This window comes from Podarcis tiliguerta (assembly GCF_965153285.1).
Source record: "Podarcis tiliguerta genome assembly, chromosome: 3".
In the NCBI taxonomy this organism is placed as follows: domain Eukaryota; kingdom Metazoa; phylum Chordata; class Lepidosauria; order Squamata; family Lacertidae; genus Podarcis; species Podarcis tiliguerta.
Genome location: NC_139536.1, coordinates 29733228 through 29757833, shown reverse-complemented (window position 1 = coordinate 29757833; position 24606 = coordinate 29733228). Strand labels below are relative to the sequence as shown.

Sequence of the window (24606 nt, the reverse complement as noted above, 5' to 3'; positions counted from 1 at the left end):
GCCCTCCTCCTCCTCCTCCTCCCCCCCGCGCGGCCCCGGGGGTGAAAATGGTGCCCTAGCAGCGCTGGGACCATGTCGGAAGCGGCCCGGAGCCTCCTGCAGCGCTGGGGCGCCAGTTTCAGGAAAGGCACCGACTTCGACTCCTGGGGGCAGCTCGTGGAGGCGATAGACGAGTATCAGATGTGAGTGCGGGGTGGGCGGCGGCGCCTGGGGCTTCTGAGGCGAGGCGGCTCCGAAGGGCTGGGCAGCCCGGCGGCGGCGGCGGCGGGTGAGAGAGGCGGCGGGCGGCACTGGGTGGGGCAAAGAAGTTGAGGCTGGGGCGAAGGCACTTGGAGGGCTGCGGGCGCCTGGGTGGGTCTGGCGCTTCTGGGCGGAGGCCGAGGGTGGTGACCCGAAGGGCACAAGCATCGAAAAAGCTCTGGGTGGGGCTGAGGAGCTGAGAGGCTCCCGTTCCTCAGGAGACGAAGGCGGTGGAGGCGGGGGGGTCTGAAGGCTGCGAGAGGTTCTGCCTGCTTGGAGCCCATGTGTCGATGCTTCACTTCAGGAGGATTCTTGTGGGGGTTTTTTGGGGGGGTAGGGCCACGAAGGTCCCAGGGGGGGTTGCCTGTGGGTGAAGATGAGGCCGTCTTCAGTTGAGGAGTTGGGGAGCTGTGGGATGGGCTGCTGAGCTAGATCATTCCTATCTCTATTTCTAAATATTTGCCTCCAACATTGAGCTTTGAAGCCTTAAGGAAGGATGGGGAGATATCTCCGCCTCAGTGTCCTTGCCCTGGGTCTCTCTCTCTCTCTCTGTGTGTGTGTGTGTGTCTTGTGCACTGAAACCTAAAGTTAACATTAGAAATAAGACTAAATGATTTTGTTAACGTTGTCTTGCTTCCCCAGGCACAGAACTATCTATGTGTTTGCCAGTTGTGTGGTGTCTGGCGAAAGTTTTGCCTTTGGGAGCCACCTGTTGTTGTCCACATTGTTAATCTGGATGCTGACTATCTCTCAGCCCTCGCTGGAGCTGCCAGATGTGCTGTGGCACAGGGCTTCTTGCAACTCTAGAAACCATCTGTGGAAGAAGGGTTTCTGCAGGTGCAGGTGCTTTGGATGCCGTGCCGTGGAGATTCGTGCTTGCCAATTAGATACCTACCCTCCATAAAAATCGGATAGACCCACCTTTTCTTTCCTGCCAAGCTTTCATGTTTCGCCGATCGGCACCCAGCTGGCACTTGGGGACTGCTGCATAATATTAATAGCTTGCTGGGAAGCAATTATGACTGCTGTTCTTGACTTGAATCAAATCTGCAAAAAGCCAGAAGACAGGCTGAGATCCAAGAGAGCTGCTTAAGCCTTAAACTCATGCAAGGGGCTTTCAGTTAAATTTGTTCCTATTCAAACAGCTGACATCCTCCCTGCCATACCGCAAACAGCTTTTAAAGCGCCTTGGTGACTTCCACTCAGTATGGCATGGGGAGGGCTCCAGTTCAAGAAAAAGAAGTCTAAAAACCCATTGACCTCACAGAATGAGATTAATAATTCTTTGGCATCTTGTCCTAGAGCATGCACCCTTCATTTTTTAAATAGTTATTCGCTGTGCGTTACAAGTTACTTCATAATCTTTTTCTGTCCCTCCCACAACATAGGAGTATCCCTTTTTGAGTGCCATGTAGGTGTGAAGTGTAGAATCAGTTATATGCCCTCTGTTGACATACGCTGAAGCTTGTTCTAGGCCTCCCCTTGTTAGTATATGCCATGCCACCACATCATTGTTAATCAGAGTACAGTGACCCAGTTATTATTATTTATTAAATTTCTATACCACCCTTCATCTGAGAATAACAGGGCAGTTTACAATATTAAAAAACCCACACAATATAGCAAAAAACTAAACAATAGCACCCCCTACACACAGTTTAAAAAGCCATAAAAAGGTAAAGGTACCCCTGACAATTAAGTCCAGTCACGAACAACTCTGGAGCTGCGGCGCTCATCTCGCTTTACAGGCCATAAATTGTTTAATTAGCCAAAGGCCTGGGAGAAGAGGAATGTGTTTGCTTGACACCTAAAGATATGTAATAAAGGCATCAAGTGAGCCTCCCTGGAGGGAGCGTTCTACAAACAGAACCACCTTAGAAAAGGCCCATTCTTGCGTTGCCACTCTCTGAACCGCTCATGGAGGGGGTGCATGGACAGGGTATAAACTACTACTACTACTACTAATAGTAATAATAATAATAATTTAGAACAAACTGACCCTCAGAACATTCCCTTCTGGGCCTTCAGGCTGAACACAGTTCCCCACTGCTGCTCTGAGGAGCTCAAGGTGGCATTCATGGGTCTCAGTTTCCCCATTTTGTACCCACAACCCTGAGAGCTTGGTTAGGCTAAGAGAGAGTGATTGGCCAGATGAGGGGAATAGTCTCTCCATAGTTCTGGAAATTTATGGGGTTCCTAGTTAACAGTCCTTTGTGGCACTTTTTAAAAAAGTTTTACCAATTCATACTGCAATTCTGTTCATATCAGGAAGCAATCCCTATGGAATTCAGTGGGGCTTATTTCTGAGTGATGTACATTTATTGTGGCATGAACCCACAGTAGGCATTGTCACAGCAGGCATATCTTTTGAACCTGAGATTCTTCGCCAACCAGCTTTTACTGAGGTGCCTCAAGTTGTTAATGTTTTTATTCTAGAGTTGTGCTTTTAAGTTGTAGCTGCTTGTAACGTATGAAAGTGTGGTATATAAATAAATAAATAATTTAAAAGTTAAGACATTTAGTTAGGTACTAAGTATCGTGCTCTGGTCCATGGGGTCATGAAGAGTCGGACACGACTAAACGACTAAACAACAACAACAACAACAAAGTATTTGTACAACTAAACCAAGAGACTCAGAACAGATGGAGGCCATGCAACTTTTCTTCTAGGAGAGAAGTAACTGTGACTTCTTCTGAACCTAAAGTATGACACTTTTCAGTTTAGTTAGGCACTAAGTAGTTAGTTGTACAAAGGCAATAAATGTCCACTATATCCTTGCAAGGGAGGAGGATAGAGAGAAAACCAGTGCAACTTGGCTATGTCCCCATGGCCTTATTGGCCACCCCTCTGTGACTTCCTTGCAGTCCCACTGGTTTCAGCTACCTTTGGCTGCCACTGATTTGCAATTGGCGTTACTGATTTATGAGTATGTATCACTTTTTATGTATCATGCAGGTTGTCAAGTAAGAAAACACTTAAATACCTGCTGTTGACATTTGCTGGAGCTGTTCTAGGTCTCCACTGGAATTGCCTGTAAAATGTTAATACAGAGGACAATTCACGCAAGGAGATGCCAAGTACAGTACTGCATCAGATGGTCTGTGCAAATAAAGGTTCATTTCTATGTTTGCGATGGAACTTAATATAGATTTTACATGGAAAATGTTGTAGGGTTTGACGGTAGGCTTGTGGAACTCCAATATTTTTTTCTTGTTAAATTGATTTGGTTTGTGCAGTATGCATTAGTTTCCGACTTTCCTGGAAAACCATGCAAATGGTTCTGCGATAGGAATTTAGCCATTCTGTCTTGCCTCTTTAAAATTTCACAGGTTTTTGAAGGAGGAGATAAACCAGGCGGCAGAAGTGATGAACCTCATCACTAATGTCTCATCAGAAAGCAGTAGTAACAGTGTGACACTCTTTTCCCCTGGCAGCTGCTTAAGTGGTGGAGCATAACATCCCTTTTCATTGAACTGTATTTCAGGGCCGTCTACTGCAACACTTTCACTTGATATGAGTGTGCAAACCTGTCCTAAGTGATGTAATGGTGAAATCTAGAAATGGCAAATGTGGTCCTGTATTTCTAGGACAAAAATAGGGCAGAGTAATCCTGTGGGCGGATTTGGATTTGCATCCAAATCTCATGCACTCAGAGTTGCAGTTTTGCCAGTTTGACTCATGGTGTGCCTTTGGATAACTTGCCAGCTCCCAACTTGGCTTCCCATCTTTAAAATATTGAAAATGGTGCCTCAATAACTGTTAGGTTCTTTGACAGATTTGAGCAACCTTTTGCGTACCAAGGGCTTCATTCTGTGATGATGGTAGATGGGGCTGGAGCAAAAAGTAGGTGGGACCATTCTTCCATTCTCCTTTTTCATACTGCCAAGGACTTGCTCAGCTGAGCAGGCCACAGCACTCTTGCTAGAAGTGTGAACTTGCAGGGACCTTTTGAAATTAGACTGAGGGCCACAGATTGCCCATCCCTGTTCTGCAGCAATATGGAGGCCTGCGAATATTGAGGGACAAAACTTTTTTCCTGTTTTCAGCCTTACATGGGAAAATTGAAAATTTTAGGTAAATGGGGAAAACATTAAGTACTTATCTCTTTTAGAATATTGGATGGGATGCTTTTAAAGGCACTGTTTTAAAATATTGGTGTTCGCTGAACTTCGTTCCCTTAAAATGGTTTTTAAGAGCAATCAACTTTGCTAGATTTTATTTTATTTTTACAATTATATTCTGCACTTCATCATAAAAAGTTCTCAGGGTGAGTCACAAAACATACAAACACATAATATCAAAGATGAAAATAAGACACACTTAAAACCCACTTTGAGAATTGTTCCTTTGCTATTCTTCCTAAAAATGTCCGGTTTCACCTCTTCATATTATATATTTTTTGTAGCTTTATAGATGGGTAGGGACCGTCTTTGCTGTTCTGCCTTAACATCATTCAGGTTTAAGATGAGCAAATTCAATCTTCGAAATGAAATCACAAATCTCATACTTCAGAAAGGCAAAAGAGGGTGTGCTGGACAGAAATCATTGTATGCTTGTATAGAAATCTTGCAAAAGTGACAGTTTATAGTACATGTACAGAATTAGCAAGTTATATATATAGTTCAGACTGTTCCACTTAGATTTGTGGAGTTGTTTGGCAACATCAACTGGGTACAGCTTTCTTTGTCTCTTTCCAGGTAGGTAAGTATGAATTTCCATTTGCAAGTTTAGATCATTTCACTGTTTTTCTTGCTGTTAAATTGATAGCCCTTGTCACTTTACAGGGTTGTATAACCCTGCAAAGGGATTTATTGTCTCTTTTAAATGTATGCTGCATGCTATGCATTTAATTTATATAAGCAAAGTAAAAAGGTAAAGGTACCCCTGCCCGTACGGGCCAGTCTTGCCAGACTCTAGGGTTGTGCGCTCATCTCACTCTATAGGCCGGGAGCCAGCGCTGTCCGCAGACACTTCCGGGTCACGTGGCCAGCATGACAAGCTGCATCTGGCGAGCCAGTGCAGCACACGGAACGCCGTTTACCTTCCCGCTGGTAAGCGGTCCCTATTTATCTACTTGCACCCGGAGGTGCTTTCGAACTGCTAGGTTGGCAGGCGCTGGGACCGAACGACGGGAGTGCACCCCGCCATGGGGATTCGAACCGCCGACCATGCGATCGGCAAGTCCTAGGCACTGAGGTTTTGACCACAGCGCCACCCGCGTCCCCTATAAGCAAAGTAGTACTACTTTAATGAAGTCATATTTTTCCATGTACCTAAGCTCAGGCTTCCTCAACCTATGTTTTTGGCCTACAACTCCCATGATCCCTAGCTAGCAGGACCAGTGGTCAGGGATGATGGGAATTGTAGTCTCAAAACATCTGGAGGGCCGAGGTTGACGAAGCCTGCCTAAGATCTTCAAACACCTTTTTGCCTTCTCAACTACATACCTCCAAAATCTCTAGCATTTCCCCACCTTGCTTTTTTTTGGTCTCCCATCTCTTATTCCATTACACAAGAGGTTTAGAAGCTTGACACTCAGGAGGAACCTGAGCCTATAGCTCCTGGCAAAATTTGTACTGCAACTTGGGCCATGAAGAAAAGTGGACTGAACTCTTGGTCCATCTACTTCTTCAAGCACCTGAGAAAAGAGGGTGCTTCCACTGCAGCATTTACATCTCTTGGCTTTGTGCATTGCTGGAAGCAGCATATAGGTAACATAAATACCAAATGGTCTGATGGTTGATCTGTAAAAACCCTACTAGCTGAAATCATGTGTTACAAGCCGTGTGCTGTGTAGGCTTACATTTCCCCCGTAATTTGAAGGATTTATCATGGAGGGGTATGCAGTTGTGAGGAGAGAGGCAAGCCTTTTCTGATTTTTTTTCCACACCACCTTTTTGGTTGGCCTGCATAATGGGTATAAAAGCTTTCCCCGGTCTTTTGTTTGTTGTTGTTTTTAAAAGTGGAAAATTGATGCCCTGTTTCCATTTACTGCAGGGCTAGGGGAACTTTTTCAGTCTGAGGTCCACATCCCCTTTCAGGTGACATGGAGGCCACATGCCAGTGATGAGCAGGCCAGAGGGAAGAGTGGGCAGAGCAGTAATTGTAAATTTTACCTTAATGCACCAGCCTAGTTTCTATACACACACGTACCCAATTCTATATCCTCCATCCAGGCAAGCAAGAATCTATCAGAGTTAAAGGGCACATTCCAGCCAGGCAAAGGCACTCAAGGAGGGTGGGGAAGCAAGGCTGTTAGGGTGTGTGGCTTTGGGGACAGGGTATGTAACTGGAGAGAGTCAGATTGAGAGGCCCAGAGGGCTACATTTGGCCCCTGAGTATCCCCACCCTTAACTTAGTGTGTTGAATAAATCTGCGGGTGACCAGTCAAAACAACCTGTTTTCTGCATTTTCTTGGGCTTCTTTGCTGGGGGATTTGGGGCATGCCACATACTTTGCTGTTTGCCACTGACCTGCATGGCCCATTCCCTGAGGCAAGAATTAGCTTTGTCTTTGTTGCCACACAGGCAGAGGTGCAATCTTATTTATTTTAGACTTGGGAGAATATTGGTACATTAACTTTCAGAGTCCCTGTAAGCTGTGGCAACCATTTTCAAGCTTTCTGTCTTCAACTAGCCCTGTGCACATTGGTTTGCCTGCTGGGGAGCTGCTATGTGTTGCAAAGGTTTCTAGGGTACACAGTTCACAAAGGCCGTTAGCCAGAGATACAATAATTGCTTTTCTACCCTGGAACACAGCAATGAGGTCGTGTAAGGAAAGATCAGTAAAAATAAGAGGGGTTTCTGATGGCTCCTGCTCCTAGGTAGATTCCTGCTAAATGAATTTTGTCTCATCTTTACCCTTTCTCAATAATAATAATGAACTTTTTCAGTGAAGTTCCACATGTTACCGGCTAACTGATTACGAAACAGAATTGCCAACAGCCTGCTTCTGTACGAGTATTTTTTGGAAGCAAGTATAAATTGTTTAGCTTTGATTGAAATAGTGATAGAAATGGATCATAAAAGTTCAGTGTCTAGATTGGGATGAATTTATTGCTCTTGATCATTATTCCAAGGAATCTCCAATAACCTAATGTTCAGCAGGCTCCAGCAAGACCTTTAGGCACACCTCCTACAGGTTTCCACTGCCTGCTGCTCTACTACACTAGTACCTTAGCTGTTGGGAAGCTTCCCAGTTCCGGGTGCAGCTTTTGGGGCATTGCCAACAAGGGTGGGTAGCTGCTGTTGGGAGGCAGAGATTCGGAAGCACTGTTGGGCGTACTTTTGTTTATATACTAGCCCTAATTCCTGCCACTTGTGTGAACTTGGATTAAGTTGCCTGGAGTCTGCATTATCTTTACATGAAACAGCATAACTTCAGTTCCCTGTTACGTAACTCCTTGGTTTGATTGCATCTGCTTAGAAAGTGTGTTGGAAGTTGTATATCTGCTTCAAACTCAACTTTCCTGCAAGTCAGATTATAGATTTTAAAAATGATAGGAACAGGGATCTCGTTTTGAGAGTGTTTTGGTGCCCTTGATCACATAAATGCTTCCTCAAATATAAAGCAATTTCTGTCATTCTCTGATAAGGACTTGACCTACAGAGATGCTAAATGGTATGGATATACTATGGCTTTTTATAGAGAATAGTAACAGGTGTTGTTAGGGGCTTGGTTGAGATGTACAGTAGTAGTTTTACTATTTCTTATTTACTCAGAACTTACATCATAGGTGGGAGTTGCGTTAATGACAGTAAGAATTTCCATGCAGAATGTAATGATGGAGGCAACATAGACCAACACAGTTGTGTTTTCCAAGCATAAACATAAGAAACATTGGGTGGCTAATTAGTGTATCTCTCAATTAGTTCTAGGTGAACATGTTTGCAGAAGTGCATGTTTTTAAATCTTGGTTTGATTGTCCTTATTTTAATTCTTGTATACCTTCCTAACACTATACAATATACATGCTGTTTCATTACTGAGAACACTGTCTGCCTCTTAACATAAAAAATACAGGTTCCTGTTTAAACCTGTTTTTAAGAATTTTAAGAGCACAGTTACCCTTTTTATAACCCTAAATTTCACTAAGTGTCTCCCCTCTTTCCAGATTAGCAAGGCATCTACAGAAAGAGGCCCAGTCTCAACCCAACAACTCAGAATTCACAGAAGATCAAAAGGTACATGATGGTGTATGTTCATTGGTGGTGGAATATTCTTTAAAATAGTTTTTAACCCTTTCCTTGCAGTCTTTGGGTGGAGGTAAAGAGAAAAACAGGAAGTACTATCTGGGCAGCCATTTAAAAATATTGGGTTTTGTGTGGCAGTGAATGTCTGAAAACTGCCTTGTCATTATCTGCCTTCTAAAGCTTTGGGCATTCAGCTTTCAGGAGAAGAAATTTTGTTCAAAGAAACTTAACATAGATTACCATAGATAGAAAGTACTCTCACTACTAAGTAGGAGATCCCTGCTTCACCATGCACCAACAAGTTTGCCAGGCCATTGAAAATTCATTCATTTTATTATACAGGTGACATTTTGGCTTTAAACCAAATCTTTCCATTCACAATTTGTTAATGAGAAGGCCAACCTGGCTGCCTCCATTGCATCATTCAGCAGAGCTTTTCTGTGTAGTACAGGGCGTTTTATACTCTAGCCTGATGGAGGTGGTAAAACTAATGGTGTCTCACCGTGACTTGTTTGTGCAGCATTTTGAGGATAAAATTACTTGCATCTGCTGGACCTTGACTTCATAGCAGGTGAATCTCAAGAGGGATCCAGAACATTGCTTTGTCTTGTTTTGTTGGATGAACTTCAGTTGGTATGGTTTGAGGATGTGAACAAGGTGCTTGGATTGGTGTGGGTCCGTACCTTTGGTCTTCATTGCTGATAAAAACTAATAAAGAGGGGAAGGCCAGTTAGGCCAGATGTGATTGATGCCTCTTTACTAGAAAGAACGGTCCCTGTCTGCTTAAAGGATGTAGTGGTAAAACCACTCCTTAAGCCTTCCCTGGATCCACAAAATTTAAACAGCTGCCAGCCAGTTACTAATGTCCCCTTCTTGTACATACTTCTTGAGCAAGTGGTTGCTAACCAAATCCAGGCTCTCTTGGATGAAACAGATTTTCTAAATCAATACCAATCAGGGTTTATCATAGCCTTGGGGCTATGATGTGTGATAGAAGTGAATGTGTATGGGTAACTTGTCCACTGAGATCTGGAGCTTGAATCACTTAATAGGTAAATGCTTCCAGACCTAAATTAGGAAAAAATGTATGCTAAAATAGTTTTGATTGAGTCTCCATATTGCTTAACTGACTCTGCCTGGCCTTAAGTACAACAGACAAAATTTTGCTCTTGAACAGAGCTCCTCTCTTTTTCCTACTTCAGTCCTCCCTGCAAAAAATAATAATTAGAAATTGCTTCTCAGAACACCATGAAATATGAGGACTATAGCTGAAGGAAGGATCAGCAGATTGGTGGTCTCCCCTTGCATGAATGGAAATGTCTTCTACTCTAGGGTTCTGTTGAATCCCTGCCATTGTGTAGTAGAGCCTTCAAATGGATCTTAAATAAGAGTATGCATGGTGAGGATTTGGAGATTAATTCCCTGCCTTTCAAGGCACATTCTAGGATAGCATGGAAGTATAATCTTCACACTCTTCACAATAGGGAAGCCAATGCGCACTCTGAAAAGTTTTGGTTAGATCTGTGGTCCATCTTAATCAAAAGAGTGATGGGTGGATAAAGGCAGAACAAGCAGGTGTTAATGCCAAGGACATTTCTTCATTTCTTCACTGCTATATGTTTATATCTGCTGTGACGATTGTACAACTATCATTGCAAAATGATGAGATTTAATGGATCTTGCTTTAAATGTCAAGATACAGTTTCTGAAAGAATAACCAGCTTTGTTTTGGACTATTTTTTAAAGTAAAGAGAGTCTTCTTCCTATCTAGAGTAGCAAATTGCTACATGGCAATTAGAAGGGGGCGGGTCTTCCCTGGACATTGCCATCTCAGTGCATTAATTTCTGATGTTCAGGGGCGGGGGGAACAAGAGCAAAGAAAGCATTCAGGTTCTGATGTTCTAGGAAGGAAGGGTCAGGAAGCAAATGAATGATGTGTTTCTTTAGGGAGAAGGGGATAGGTGACTAAATGAAATGGAGTTGGGTTTGGAATTAGACTGAGAACTTTTTAGCCACATGTCTCTTTTTAAAAAAATATGCAAGTGCCAAAAACATTTGGAGAGAGAAACTGTGTTCAGACATTAATACTAGAATCCACCAAACCAAGTGGGTGAGCTGGAGTGCATGGTCTTGAAGACAAGCATAGATAGAATCGGCATAGCAGAAACCTGGTGAAATGGAGAGAACCAGTGGGACATGGTTATCTCTAGGTACAAACTCTATAGGAAGGACAGGTGTGGGCATAATGGACGTTGTGTCATTCTATGCATCATAGAGGACATAAAAGTCAAATGAGACAGAAATTTCACTAGTTTAATCCCTTTGTTGCTTAATTTCTTCTTACTGGTCACACCTCTCTTCCCATGGTGAGTTCTTGGCTCTTGTAAAAGGGGGGTTGTGTCTTGATCTTTCTGTTACATTTAGCAGTATCAAGTCATGAAAATCCTGTTTCATTGCAAACTATCACTGCGTTAAAACATACCGAACTTATAGCTGATTACTAGCAAATAGACTTAAAGCTCTAACAAAGCAAAATTCAATTTGGATGAAAAACATGTGCAGTAGCACAAACATTACTTGCACAGCAGAGCTAATGGTTAACATATCCAATAGCGCACTCTTAAGATTTAGTTTTAACATAAATTGTGGACAAAGATTCTCACTTGCAAGGACATTACAACTTTAATGCTTTTAATGTGATAAATGTTTTCCCTGCTGAAAAATGAAGCATCTTGTTGGGGAAAGCAACACTTGGAAAAACATTAGCTGTATCTAGCTGTAGTGTTTTGGATTTGGGTTTTTTTTTCCTTTTAAAAAAAGTTAGTGTTGGGTGTGGTTCCTGAGAAATAGCTATGAATAATGCTTGCTGGTATCTTGCCACCATTCAATAGATCTCAGTTTCTTTCTTTAAAAAATAACAAACCAGACCTATTCCTTGTGGCTCTAAATCTCTCCCAAGCAAATCTGAGTGCATTATCATTCTTCAACTCTCAAGTGCCTTCTAACACATCTCAAAGCTTTCTGCTCCACAACAAAGTGCAGCTGGCAAGTTCAAGCAGCTGTAATGCTCTAATTTGGGGAGAAGAAATAGGGCTGTAAGCCTAGCTGTTAAGCCAGGAAAGGAAAGCAGACTGATACCTCACTTGCCTCTGGCTCAGTGCAGGGGGTGAGTGGGAAGGAATGTGGGTGGAGGAAAAAGAAGAGAACATCTTTAGCCCTCTTGTTTACAACATTGTATTTGGGAAGAGTCTCATATTAGAATTTAATATATTCTGATTTGCGTTCTTCTATGAAGATGTGGTCTCTTGAAGCTCAGTCTGGAAGTTGGTTGTCATTCTGCTTTCAAACTACATGTGTTGCACAGCTGAACTTGCATAATAAAATGTATATCTTTGTGCAGGAGTGTGGCTGCATATGGGAAACAGCTCTTAGGAACACAGAGCAATATTCTTGCCCGCTATTTCTGCCTCTACACTTAGATAGGCACTTTGCCGTCTCTTCCATCTTTTACACACAAAACTGAATTGCTGCTGCTTTAGTACATGAGCTTGAAAAGAAATATTCTGTTAGTAAAAAAAAAAAGTTAACTTTCTCCTCTCACTTACAGAAAACCTTAGCAAAGATCGCAACATGTTTGGAACTCAGGAGTGCAGCTTTGCAGGTACAGTTAATTCAGTTTTCACCTTGTGACTTCCAGTTTCTTTGTGGGTCTCAGTGAATGTTAAATAAAAGACACTATCTATGGAAAGATGGCTTGTTACGTATATTGTATTCTATTCCTCTGTTAGCCACTTATTACAGGGAATCAGAAGCAGAAGGAGAGATAAAACTAAGCAGTGGTTGAGAATAGAATCATAGAATTGTAGAGACTGTTTGAGGTCTTCTGGTCGAACCTCCTGCTCAATTCAGAATGGAGCTACAGAATTCCTGACAATCCTATGCTTAAATACCTCCAGCAGAGATGCCATCACTCCTAGGGCAGTCTGTTCCATTGACAAACTGCTTTTTGTTAGCAAGTTTCTCCTAATGCTTAGCTGAAGTCTTCTTTGCAATTTGCATTCTTTGTCTCTAGCCCTCTGGAACATCAAAGCTCTTTACATATTTGCTATCACTTATTTCCTTAATATTATCTTCTCCAGGCTCAACACACTCAGCTCTCTTTCTGTCAGTCTTCATAAAACTTAGTTTCCAAACCCCTCACCGTTCTGACTACCCTCCTCTGTTTGCTCAATGTTCTTCTTAAAACATCTTCTGAATATTGAAGGTGGTGGCTTTCTGCCTGTATTTTCAAGCCTTCCATGTTAATCTCACCGAAGTGTTCCTAAATATCACTGAAGTGCTTAGGGGGCTACTCACGAAGGTGCTCTTGTCCCATGAACAACAAAGTAAAGTAGACTGATCACTTCACTAGTAGTGATGTATTTTGGAGTTGGTCTAGGATGAGAATGGCGTCTAGTTTTATTTGTTGCTTTTCTTCACCTTTTAAGTTTTCTCCTATAGATAACTCTGCAAGAAAAAGTAACAACATCACTCATATATATACTTCAGAGAAACTTTAGTTCCTTTCCTACTGACATGTTAGATCACAATAGAAAGTAGCGCAAACTGAAACCTGTTTCATAATCATTTTACTACAACCAGTACAGGAGTGAAGCCCTTTGGGCTTATGCTGAAATTCTCAATGTGAAACTACCCTATACTGAACCAGACCATGCAACTGTCTATAGTCTATTTTTCTGTGACTCAACCAGTCATTTCTCCAAGCAGAGGTCTCAACCCTGGTATCTGAGATCCTCTTAACTAGAGACACCAGGGACTGAACTTTGGACCTTCTGCACGCAAAGCATATGTATGCTTTACTGCTGGAGCAGAAAAAATAGAACTGAGAAGTGTGATACACGGCAGTATGTTTCCTTTGCCATAAGAAAAGCAGCCAGGTTCTAGTCGTTGAGATTTCTGAAGCCTTCCTCCCCGTAGTCAAGAGGAGCTGGAGGTGCTTGCCTTGATCTCACACTGAGAGGTGAAGAAATGCTGCTGGCCAACAGGCAGACTTCTATCTCTGGTTATCTTGCTCAGTTAATCTCTCATAGCTGTTAAAAAGAAAAGTAGAGATGATAAGCCTGCTGCCTGTGGATTTCTCTCCCTTCAGTTTGACATCAGGACAAGCTCCTTCAGCTTTCCTATTGAGGGAGCCTTTAGACCGTGGCTTATATTTTTCTCACAGTGAGTATAATGTTTCGCTGGGCTCTGACTTTAAACAAATCAACCCAAAGTCTACAGTGTCATTGCTTTCTTTTAAGTACATACTACTAAATTGCATGCTGTTTCAACATGCCAATACTTCAGTCTTAAGCAAATGTGTCATTATTTGGCTTCAACACCAGCATAATTACTCTTGATCTCTATATAGATTGCCAACAGGTCTCCATGCAATATAATATGTGAGCATCACCAGGATGTTTAATTAATTAAATGCAGTGACTAGTAAACTAGTTGTTGCTGCTGTCCTGTGTTCGCTGCAGCCTTTATTTCTTCCTGATCTATAACTTGCTTTGCCCTCCAGTCTTGATCTATGCTATCTTCTCCCTGTAAAGTTATTTTGGCAGAAGGCCCCACCTTAGTTCTGCCCGATCAGACATCTTATCACTGGTTTCTTCACCTCTGGCCTGGTCTGACCACATGAGCAATTAAAACACATCCATAATCCTTAATGTTTTTTGTCCTGGTTCTAGTCCTGTAACCTGCAGTTCTCCATATCACGTTTGAATCCAACTTCCGTCATCTCCAGCATGACCACTTGTCAGGGATGATTGGATTTGGGAGTCGAACAACATCTGAAAGGCCACAGTAAACCCTGTAAACCCTGTAAATCCTGTAAACAGTAAATCCTGTAAACCCTGCCCTGAATTTTGGTGGTCTTAACACACACAAAAATTCCCACCCTATGGTTTAATTAAAATTTATAAGGGACCAGTATGTGTGTGATAAAGTGGATCTAATATGGAAAATGATTGGACATTAGTACCATATTCAATTTTTGAAAAGAGAGCAGATATTGCTTAAGACTCACGAGGGAAATTATTTTTTCTATTTCTAATGCCTTAATGAATCTTCAAGAAGCTGGAGAGAATGCTGTCTTTTTTTGATGCATTAAAGACATGTTGATAATTCAACCTGTTTTCCAGTCAGTTTTTTACATCAGCAGGATTTTGTGTCTCAATAACTTTTTCCCTTTAGGTAAACAATGAAGTTCAAAGGTACCCAAAGAACTAACAGTTAGTTTCTCTTTGAAATACAGGGCCCTTTCAGGAAACAAGAGGTAGAACAAAATGCAAAACCAGCACTACTTTTACCATTGTAACTGGCTGTAGCAATGGATAGTAGATACAGATATGTAATACTACTTTCCTTTTAGTCTACACAGTCCCAGGAAGGATTTAAGCTAGAGGATCTGAAGAAACTAGAACCAAGTAAGTATCTTTTAATTTCAAGAATAATTTAAAAGCAGTGTCAGTGTGGGATGGTGTTCAGTCAGCTGTGCTATTGTGACATTCTGGTTTCTCTTACTATGCACCACAAAGAACAACTTGGAGGGCCCACAAGGTAGTCTTGGTTTTCATATCTAGGTGCTTGGGCTCCTGATTGCTATAAATGTATTCCAAACAGTTCTATAAAGATTCTATTGGTAAGCAGCTAGGAGCTGATTGGTTTTCTCCAGGAAAATAATCTTCCAAGCATGCTGTTCCATCAAGCAAGGGATGAAGCAACTCTCTAGACCAGAATTTCCTAAAACGAATGCTGTGAAAAAGATGTTAATGCATCATGAGAAATTAATTAAACGAGAAGTTACCTTTGAACTGAACGTATCAGCACAGATTTCCACTGCATCTGTGCATGATTCACTGGCTGTTTACCCTTCCAGCACAATCGGCTTCTGCTTGGAGGAGGGGGATGTGTATGGATCATTCAGTCACTGTTGATGTAAAGATAGATTATCCCTCCTCTGAGACAACTGCCCATTATGTGCCTACGCGAGCCACTCACAATGCATGTCCAGAACAGTGACTATTGCAGATACATAATGGGTTTTAGTCAAGAAATGTCTACGTGGTGTAGACTCATTGAAACGAATGGCCATGATTAACCTAGGTCCATTAATTAAATATTTCTACTCTGAGTAGAAGTAAGTTGATTACAAACCAGTGCACAGGTTCCACTTTGGCAGGTCGCTTTCTTTGATCCAAAGGGTTTATTTTAGGGTCTGACTGATCTGGCCAATGGTCTGTCTAGTCCAGGCATAGGCAAACTCAGCCCTCCAGATGTTTTGGGACTACAACTCCCATCATCCCTGACCACTGGTCCTGTTAGCTAGGGATGATGGGGGTTGTAGTCTCAAAACATCTGGAGGGCCGAGATTGCCTGTGCTTGGTCTAGCCCAACATCTTGTTCTCAAAATTGCCAACCAGATGCCCATGGGAAATCTGCAAGCACTCTACCCTTCAGTGGCTTCTGGCAATTGGTATTTAGAGGCCTACTGCCTCTGACCATGTGTAGCCACCATGCCTAGTAGCCTTTGATAATCACCAACTTGGATAGCTTTAAAAGGAAGTTGCGCAATTCATGGAGGGTAGGGGTATCACAGCCTCCTGTGTGAGTGAACTACCCTGGAACTTTTTTAAATAAAGGATGGCACGTGAGTATTTTAAATAAATCAATATAAGCAAACTTCATGAGTGAAACATTCCATTGTACTTTTAACCTTCTTGTGAACTTTTGACCCTCCTATGCAGGAGAGAGCTGCGAGAGCAAGTATTTTACAACCCAAATTTTCTAACCAATGCCCAAATGCAGCATGATTGAAAATCCTATTTCTTCACACATGGAAAGCTTGAAAACAGTAGTGTCATATTTTGATTTGGGCAAAGGGGACTGAATTGATGTTGCTCTGAACCTGGTACTTACTTTTTTCTCCACTCGTAACTCTTAAGGACACGATCCTATGCAAGTCTGAACCCCTCTTTGCTCGTTGTGGCTTATTCCCAGGAACGTGTGCATAACACTGCAGCCTTAGTCTCTAGTGTGCTCTTTCGCAAAAGAGAGAGGTGCCCTGGATTCTTCTGTAGTAAAGCATTGAAAGCAAAGTGCTTTCCTTAACTTCTCAGTGTGTTGGGTAAATGACAGGTAAACCATTAAAAACAAAGAACCTGTATGTGTAAACAGTGTAGCTGTAAATCCAAAACCACAATATGAAACATTACTTTGAAATGAAAGGTCTTGTCCATCTGTAACCAGGGCTACGATTAATTGTACTTCATGAAGTTCAGCAACCTTATAGAACTTCCTCATATTATCAGGACTGGCTATTCCATCTTATTCTGGAGTAGAGTCCTATGTATACAATGCCTTATTCTCTCCCTCCACCCCCTTTAATTTACATGATGGTAGCAGATATTGTTCTATTAAAAAAATACATACTGTGTGTGATTGTGTGGGACTAAATGATAAAAGTACCATCACCAATTCTTCATACTATTTCCGAGAGATTATTGTCTGAGCCTTACTAGGAATGAAGGGAAACATTATTGGTTCTCAGAGTTTGCAAGTTGCTATTTTTTCTGCGAAGAGAGCAAGCTATTTCAACATGAAAAGACAAAAAGTATGGCTCTCACATTGACATTGATTTAAAATACGATTGGATGTAATTTTTTTCACCATGCACTTGACCCTTTTTCTTTCATTCTTTGCTTTTCTTGCATGAATTAGGTTGTAGGAAATGCTGCTTACTTAAAACTCAGAATTTTGAAAATGATAATTACAGTGACCCTGTTGTTATGTTGTATGTAAGGAGCCACTATTTCTTTCAGGTGTTTTCTGGGAGGGCACAAGAATGAAACCCTCTGCCTATTTATTTCATTTATACACTAATTAGGTTTTTTGATAGTTGATGGTGACTGTCTGTCTTCCCTTACAGTCTTAAAGAATATTCTTTCCTATAATAAAGAATTCCCCTTTGATGTTCAGCCTGTTCCGCCAAGGTAAGCAACCAATAAATTAGAAGTATATATGAAGAGGGCTTTAGGAAGCTATACCAGAGATTGGAGTATAGTGTCTAACAGGGAATTGTTATAGGTCAGTTCTTACTTCCTACGGTCTGGAAGGCTACGGATATTTCCTCAAGCCATACTGTTCATTGCAGGCACATTGATCTGAAAATAATTGAGTGATGAAGGTGCATAATCACCCCTCAGTTGTGGTGTGTGTGTTTTTAAAGGAAGATCTTAGCACCTGGTGAAGAGGAAGATTTGGAATTTGAAGAAGATGAGGAGGAGGGTGGAGCTGGAGCAGGATCTCCAGACGCGTTTCCTGCCAGAATTCCAGGTAGTAGGGGCATCATTTTCTTCAAATGTCATTTACTAGGATGAGGGTGATGATGTGGGAGTTAAGATTTGTTGCAGAAGTGTTTAGGTGCACACTTGGATGGTCATTAGCTAATGGATGGATATCAGTTGGTGCATCTTCTGTACCAGTCTGTGCATAGAAGCTTTGCTAAAGTTCTTTTCACATAGTTTACATATAGTAATAAACTATTGGTTACTAGATGGATATGAAACAGGTTTGCTAACTTTGGAGAATTCTTTATACTAGGCCAAAAAGGGGAAACATTTTACAGATGTCAGCAAGGTATCTGTTTTTCTTCAGCAGCTAAGTTACTGTATTTATTGTAGGAAATTATATTCCGCCCTTCGAGTAAATTCGTACGGTGGCTTTAAATACAAAATAAAAGATCCTATAAAAGGTGATGGATCCAGTGGGCTTCCAGATGGCTCTGGAGGATTTTCTGGCTGATATGACTGGCGCTTCTGTCAAAGCCCTGGCTGACCTCTGAAACATCCAAATGGCTCACACCATTGACACGATCGCCCCGAGTGTTCTCTCCTACCTTGTCGAGCCCATTTGGCTCCCTGGTATATTTCAGAGGAAACAAGCTGGGATACGGCTCAAACATGAGTGGAGGAAAATTGCAATCGAATGCAATCAAACACTGGTGAGGGCTCCTCATCAAGCCTACCTAGTGGCAGTGAAGGCAGTAAAGAGGGCATACTTGCCTCCATTGCATCCTCATTGTGCTGTCCAGCAGAACTTTTCTGGGTACTGTGGTGCCTTTTATAGTCTGTTCTAAAAGAGATGATAGAACCAACAGTAGCTCACTGTGACTTATTTTCAAAACATTTTGAGTATAAAATCACTTGCATCCATTGGGATCTTGACTCCGCTCCTATAGCTGATGAATCTCTAGAGGTGTCCAGGGCACCTGATAGTTGTGCTTCCTGTTCCCTGGCAAATTGCCATGTCTGAAATGGCTCTTAGACCACCAGCACTTGCTTTCATTTTTGTCTTCTATGTCTGGACAAAATTTGTAGGTAGATACGTGTAAACGTAGTGTTGAAATACTTTTTACAGAAGGGCTTAAATGTGAAAGGCTTAAGGTGACTCATGCAACCTAAATTTCGGGAGGCATTATATACTGCTATTCTCAATCAGCTGCTTTGCTGAATTTGTACTGTTCATTGTACTTGCTTTGCCTGTACAATCTGCTTGTTTCCATGGATCCCCTATTGCATTATTGTGCTGCCTAACTGTACGTGGTCTTGTCTTCTACATGCATGGCTCCATCGTGTAACCATATACTACATAATTCATCTAACGCAGGAGCCAATGAAGGTATGATAATATCTTAATGTGAGCAGCTATTAATTGTGAATGTGTTTGTATTGGCCAGAGCACTGGCCTTGTGCTTTCACTTGGATGTGAAAACTCTTGTATGTAAAATCATCCTGCCCACAGCAACAAATGCTAGATGTTGCAGAGCTCTTTGCCCATGCCACCACACAATTAAACCCAAAGTCAGAACATCTCCAAGTGTCCGTATTGCTTTATATGACCAAGGCCACATGAAGAAAGTAATTCCACTTTGAGGCTGGTGGCAGGGGGAGGTTGTAATTTGAAGAGTAGATCCTGCAGATTAATACCTGGTACTATCTCTTTCAAAAGGAGGAAATTTATGCTGATATTTATTTATTGGTTACCTTTGATCAGACCTTTGTGAGACTCTGCTTGCCAGTTGCTGTTTTGTTAGTATCCTTTATCTAAGGTGACTCAAATGTAGATTTGTACTTATATATACACAGGTTTATCACCATATAGAGCTGCGAGTACAGTTGTTAATTGGCCCTGAGCCGCCATTTTGCATCTGGCTCTGCCATTTCCCTGATCCACTATTTTACACCTGGTTCCAATTACTGGACCTCAGAGTTCCAGTTAAACAGCAAGGAAGTTGACCTCAGAGCTGACCTCAACCCCCTGAAGTCTGCCCACCTCAAATGAATCGAGGTCTTTGGGTACAGAGGTGAATCTTTTGTCTTCCCACAATGGGTGTATCTGTTCAGTACTTATTTGGGGGATTAGATGTACTAATATAATATATCTGATCCTTGTAATCCAAGTGTACTGGATTACTGGTGGCTGGTACCTTGCTTCCCCATATGGTGAACTTTGAAAAGGACCTGTAGACTTCTAACTCATGAGACTTGCTGCCAGATCCAAATGAATAGCTGTTTGTTTGTGGCTCAAGGTGGTCCTTTGACATTAGGCAGCCCCGTTTTTCCTTGAATACAGTCAGTGGATTGAATCCTCCAGGTTCAGAATGCAGATAAAAACAGTGGTAGAAACTCTGCTGAAGGGCTATAATTCTGTTGCTTTAACACCCCCTTGTCTTATTTTCTTGCCAGGTACATTATTACCCAGATTGCCATCTGAACCCGGGATGACGTTGCTTACTATCAAAATAGAGAAAATTGGTCTTAAAGATGCTGGGCAGTGCATCGATCCCTATATCACAGTTAGTGTGAAAGGTAGTTGTTGTGTTAGTTGCGTTGGTGAGGCAATTAAGTCAAGCTTTGTTCCTTTGACACTTCTGATCTACTCCTGGCTGCCAGCAGACTTGGCAGTAATTGCTTAAGACTCCCGCAGCAAGTATGTAGTTTTCCCCCTCAACATGTACACATTTTCTGACTCAATCAGTGTTTATGAAGGGCTGAAAAATGACACATTTGTGTCATGCCAGTATCCCAAGATACTGGTTTTGAGAGGCATCCTGCATCTGTTAGGAGTTGTGCATTATCCAGACTTCTTCCAAGTGTTCAACATCGTAGCTCCTCTTTTCACTTTGAAATGAATGCTCACTTTCATGCCGTAAGTGTTTGAATCTTTCTTGGCTTTTAACCTTCAGCAAGTCATGACAGATTTCTATTAGATTAACTCCTTCTGACGATGAAAGTGTGTTCAAATATATAAAAGCCTCGTCTACCTTTGTATCTTTCTGTTTCATAAAAAATGCTAATGACAAAGTGTTCCTAAAAGAATAAATAGAGCAACATCTTTTGTGGATTTCTTGAAAATCTTCAAGTGACGTTTGAGGTATGAAAGTATTGAACCTTATAAAAAAAAAAAAGATGGATTATGTGTTTGGAAAGTTCCCTTCGCAGTATTGAATTTATGTTATGCCTACTGTTACTGGTGGGTGATAGTTTACTGGACAATATCGTGCAATATACACTGCAAATACATTCAGATCTAACATGTCAGATTTTCTGTAGCAAAATCACCCCTGGGTAGGAAATAGCATATACCTTGAGCTTACTACTAGGGAGGGTGGTATCCTAGTTATGCAATGGCCTCACCTGGAACCACCTCACGTTATTTTCAGTGCCAGGTGAAAGTATTTGTATTTATCCAGGCCTTTAAAACTATTGAGTTTTTTAAAACATGAAATTCCAGTCTTAATCTGCAAGAAAGGAAATGATTAATGCTGTTTTTATTTTGTGAGTTTACAAGAACTTACACTATAAGAAAATATATTTTACCGAGTAGCCGTACAACCATAATGAACAACACTGCAATTCTACTTACAGAAATGTTTTTGATCCCATGGAGCTGTCTGCTAATGTTAGAAAAGAGGCATTCTTTAACCAATTCCCCAGTCTAGACCACCGTCCATGCTGTACTGGAGGGTCCCTCAGCTATCTGGAGTAGAAGGCGGGGTGCAGGATACTGCAACAGGGAGTAGGAAAAATCGTCTTCCTCTTTTTTTTTATGTTAGTCAATGCTTCTGCTGGATTAAAAGGATTCCTTAAGCAGAATGGCAACATTGGATTTCACCCTAAATAAATATGATGTCATATGCACGTGTTTCTCTTGCAACAAGTGATGCACAATGAGAATTCCTAAGAGGTGTGATACGTCAGTTCCTTGTGGTATTATGTACACAATTTTGGATTGGACGTGATAGTCATGTAAGATACTCGCCTTGTCTAAAGGTGATTCTTGTGCTGTTCCCAAAAACAAATGCTTTTTTCACTAGTAACATGTATAATTCTGTTGTTACATTTTCAGAAATGGAAGCTTCCAAAATTTTATGCAGTGGTCCTTGTATTTTTCTAAGAATTGAAACATCTCTCTCTCCTGATAAAAACATCATCTTTTGCCTCCTAACAGATTTGAATGGGATAGACTTGACCCCTGTGCAGGACACACCAGTTGCTTCAAGGAAGGAGGACACATACGTTCATTTTAATGTGGACATCGAGATTCAGAAACATGTTGAAAAATTAACAAAAGGTTTGTTGCATCGAAATATGACCAGCTGATCAATGCTGAATTTAGAACCACTGCAGAAGTCAAAAATCTAGGGTGGGGAGGAAGAACATGTCCATGTTTTGCTTTCGTGACAGATTGACAACAGTGTTTCTAATAATTGCTCAGTACCTTTTATAACGTAAAGCAAAAAGTGTTGTTTAATGGGAGGCAGCTTTGTGCCAAGCCTATAAAAAGAAGCACTCTGCCATGTAACATGCACTGTGTTGCTACCACTCTGCATCATCTCTACATGGCTCAGTTGAGTCGTGGGTTCAAGCCCCACGTTGGGCAAAAGATTCCTGCATTGCAGGGGGTTGGACGAGATTACCCTCATGGTCCCTTCCAACTCTACAATTCTATAAGTCTATGTGGTTGGGGGTCTTCACCCTCTGTATCCTAGATGCCTCCTTTCAATGAATGATTCTTTTCCCTTCTGTTCAGGTGCAGCTATTTTCTTTGAATTTAAACACTATAAGCCTAAGAAAAGGTTCACCAGCACCAAGTGCTTTGCCTTCATGGAGATGGATGAAATTAAACCTGGACCAATTGTTATAGAACTGTGAGTGACCTTGGGCACATGCTGTACACTCAGATCCTACCAATTGCTTGCATGTTGAAGAACATAACTACTTGTGCTATGCTGGATTGGCAATTGCTGCTCAAAGTCTGCTAGACTTATAAAGAAGCTGAGCATCCTCTGTCAAAGTACAGTGGTGCCCCGCAAGACGAAATTAATTCATTCTGCGAGTTTTTTCATTCTACAAGTTTTTTCGTCTTGCGAAGCACCAATGTGTATTGACGGTTTCCCATAGGACTGCATTGGCGGTTTTAAAAAAAAAAAGGCGCAAGACGTTTCGTCTTGCGAAGCAAGCCCATAGATAAATCCGTCTTGCGAAGCAGCTCAGAAAACGGAAAACCCTTTCGTCTAGCGAGTTTTTCATCTTGTGAGGCATTCGTCTTGCGGGGTACCACTGTATTAAAACTTTTAGTAGGTAAGATAGCAGGGGAGTGATAATCACAACCTAATACATCTTGACATGGGATGCTGCAGCGCACAGAGGCAGGTTCATTGTAACTGTGTGCTTGCACATGTCCTAAGGATTATTAAAGTAAAGAGCCTGACGGTTCTTTATGTAATTATAGGTACAAAAAACCAACTGACTTCAAGAGGAAGAAACTCCAGTTGTTGACCAAGAAGCCACTTTATCTTCACCTCCATCAAACACTGCACAAAGAGTGACTTTTGTGAACTGAACCACTTGCCACAAAACCATAGCAGCTGCCTTATGTAGCACTCATCCTTCAGGACGCAGGGGAAATGGCTGCATTTTACCCAGCTAGTCAAATGGGACCATCACCTGCCGCACATCGAGTGGATCAGCAGCCAAGCCCTGCCACCTAGGTGCAGTTTTCTTTGGAATGTATATTTTTATCACAGATGTTCCAAAGCGTGTTGTGAATTTTCCTAATTGGGCTGGTTGTAAGAGTTCAGTTTTGTAATTTGGTTTCTACACCCATATAAGAACACCCCCAAGTAAGGCGGTTGGGAAGTCCTCATCCGCCAGACCTGATACAGCAATAAAGATGTGCCAGTATCAACAAAATTATTATCGTGATGGTTGCTGCAACTCTTCAAGTATGCATCTCTCTCTAGTCAATGGATTGATTTTATGAAGGTGACCAAAAAAAAAAAAAAGCAGCACTTGAATTTACTTGATGCAAAAAGATACTTGGTCATGCTGCGCCCTGGATTGCCTTCATCTTTTCATATGCCTGTTTTTTCTTCAGTTTGGGGACAAAAGTAGCTACAAATGAATCATGGTGCTTCTGAATTCCTGAAAATAAATAGGTAATTTACACTTGCTAAGGCAAATTAGGAATAATCTGCTGATCACAAGAAAGACTGCTTGGTATTTTTTTTTAGAAAAAAAATCAGGTAGTTTGCCTACTGACTTGAATTTTTTACATTGATCATTAAGGAAATTACCGTATTTTTCGTCCCATAGGACGCACCTAGTTTTTTGGGGGGGAAATAAAGGAAAAATTTGTTTCCTTTATTTCCCCCCCCCCCCAAAACCAGTTCGGGGAACAGCGGTATGGCGGCGCTGCGCCTCCCCGCTGTCCCCCGAGCTTGTGGGGCTGGCCGATGTCTGCCCGGCGTGAGGGGCGCTCTGCTTCAGGGCGCCCCAGGCGGCAGGCTGCTATCCGCAGCGTGGGGAGCCCTGCGGGAACTCCCGCAGGGCTCCCTACACTGCGGATGTCTGCCCCGTGCAAGGGGCGCTCTGCTTCAGGGCGCCCTGCGCGCTGGGCGGCAGGCTGCTATCCGCAGCCTAGGGAGCCCTGCGGGAACTCCCGCGGGCTCCCCAGGCTTGCTGATAGCTTCCTGAAGCCTGGAGAGCGAGAGGGGTCTGTGCGCACCAACCCCTCTCGCTCTCCACGCTTCAGCGAAAGCCTGTATTCGCCCCATAGGACACACAC

The 24606-nt window shown here is 42.1% G+C and overlaps 1 protein-coding gene across 4 annotated transcripts; it reads left to right on the top strand.

Annotated features, from left to right (window-relative positions):
- The first annotated feature begins 47 nt into the window (after positions 1–47).
- On the top strand, positions 48–23732 carry AIDA (axin interactor, dorsalization associated). Of its 4 annotated transcripts, XM_083434567.1 has the most exons (12): positions 48–182; positions 8355–8424; positions 12041–12094; positions 14732–14752; positions 14849–14903; positions 17405–17468; positions 17705–17811; positions 19144–19155; positions 20223–20345; positions 21988–22110; positions 22570–22687; positions 23272–23732. In XM_083434567.1, the coding sequence occupies exons 1-12, from the start codon at positions 73–75 to the stop codon at positions 23366–23368; spliced, it is 954 nt and encodes a 317-aa protein (XP_083290693.1). In that variant the 5' UTR covers positions 48–72; the 3' UTR covers positions 23369–23732. The 4 variants fall into 4 exon arrangements, with proteins under 4 accessions (XP_083290693.1, XP_083290695.1, XP_083290694.1 ...); XM_083434569.1 differs by lacking the exon at positions 14732–14752; XM_083434568.1 differs by lacking the exon at positions 19144–19155.
- The last annotated feature ends 874 nt before the right edge of the window (positions 23733–24606 follow it).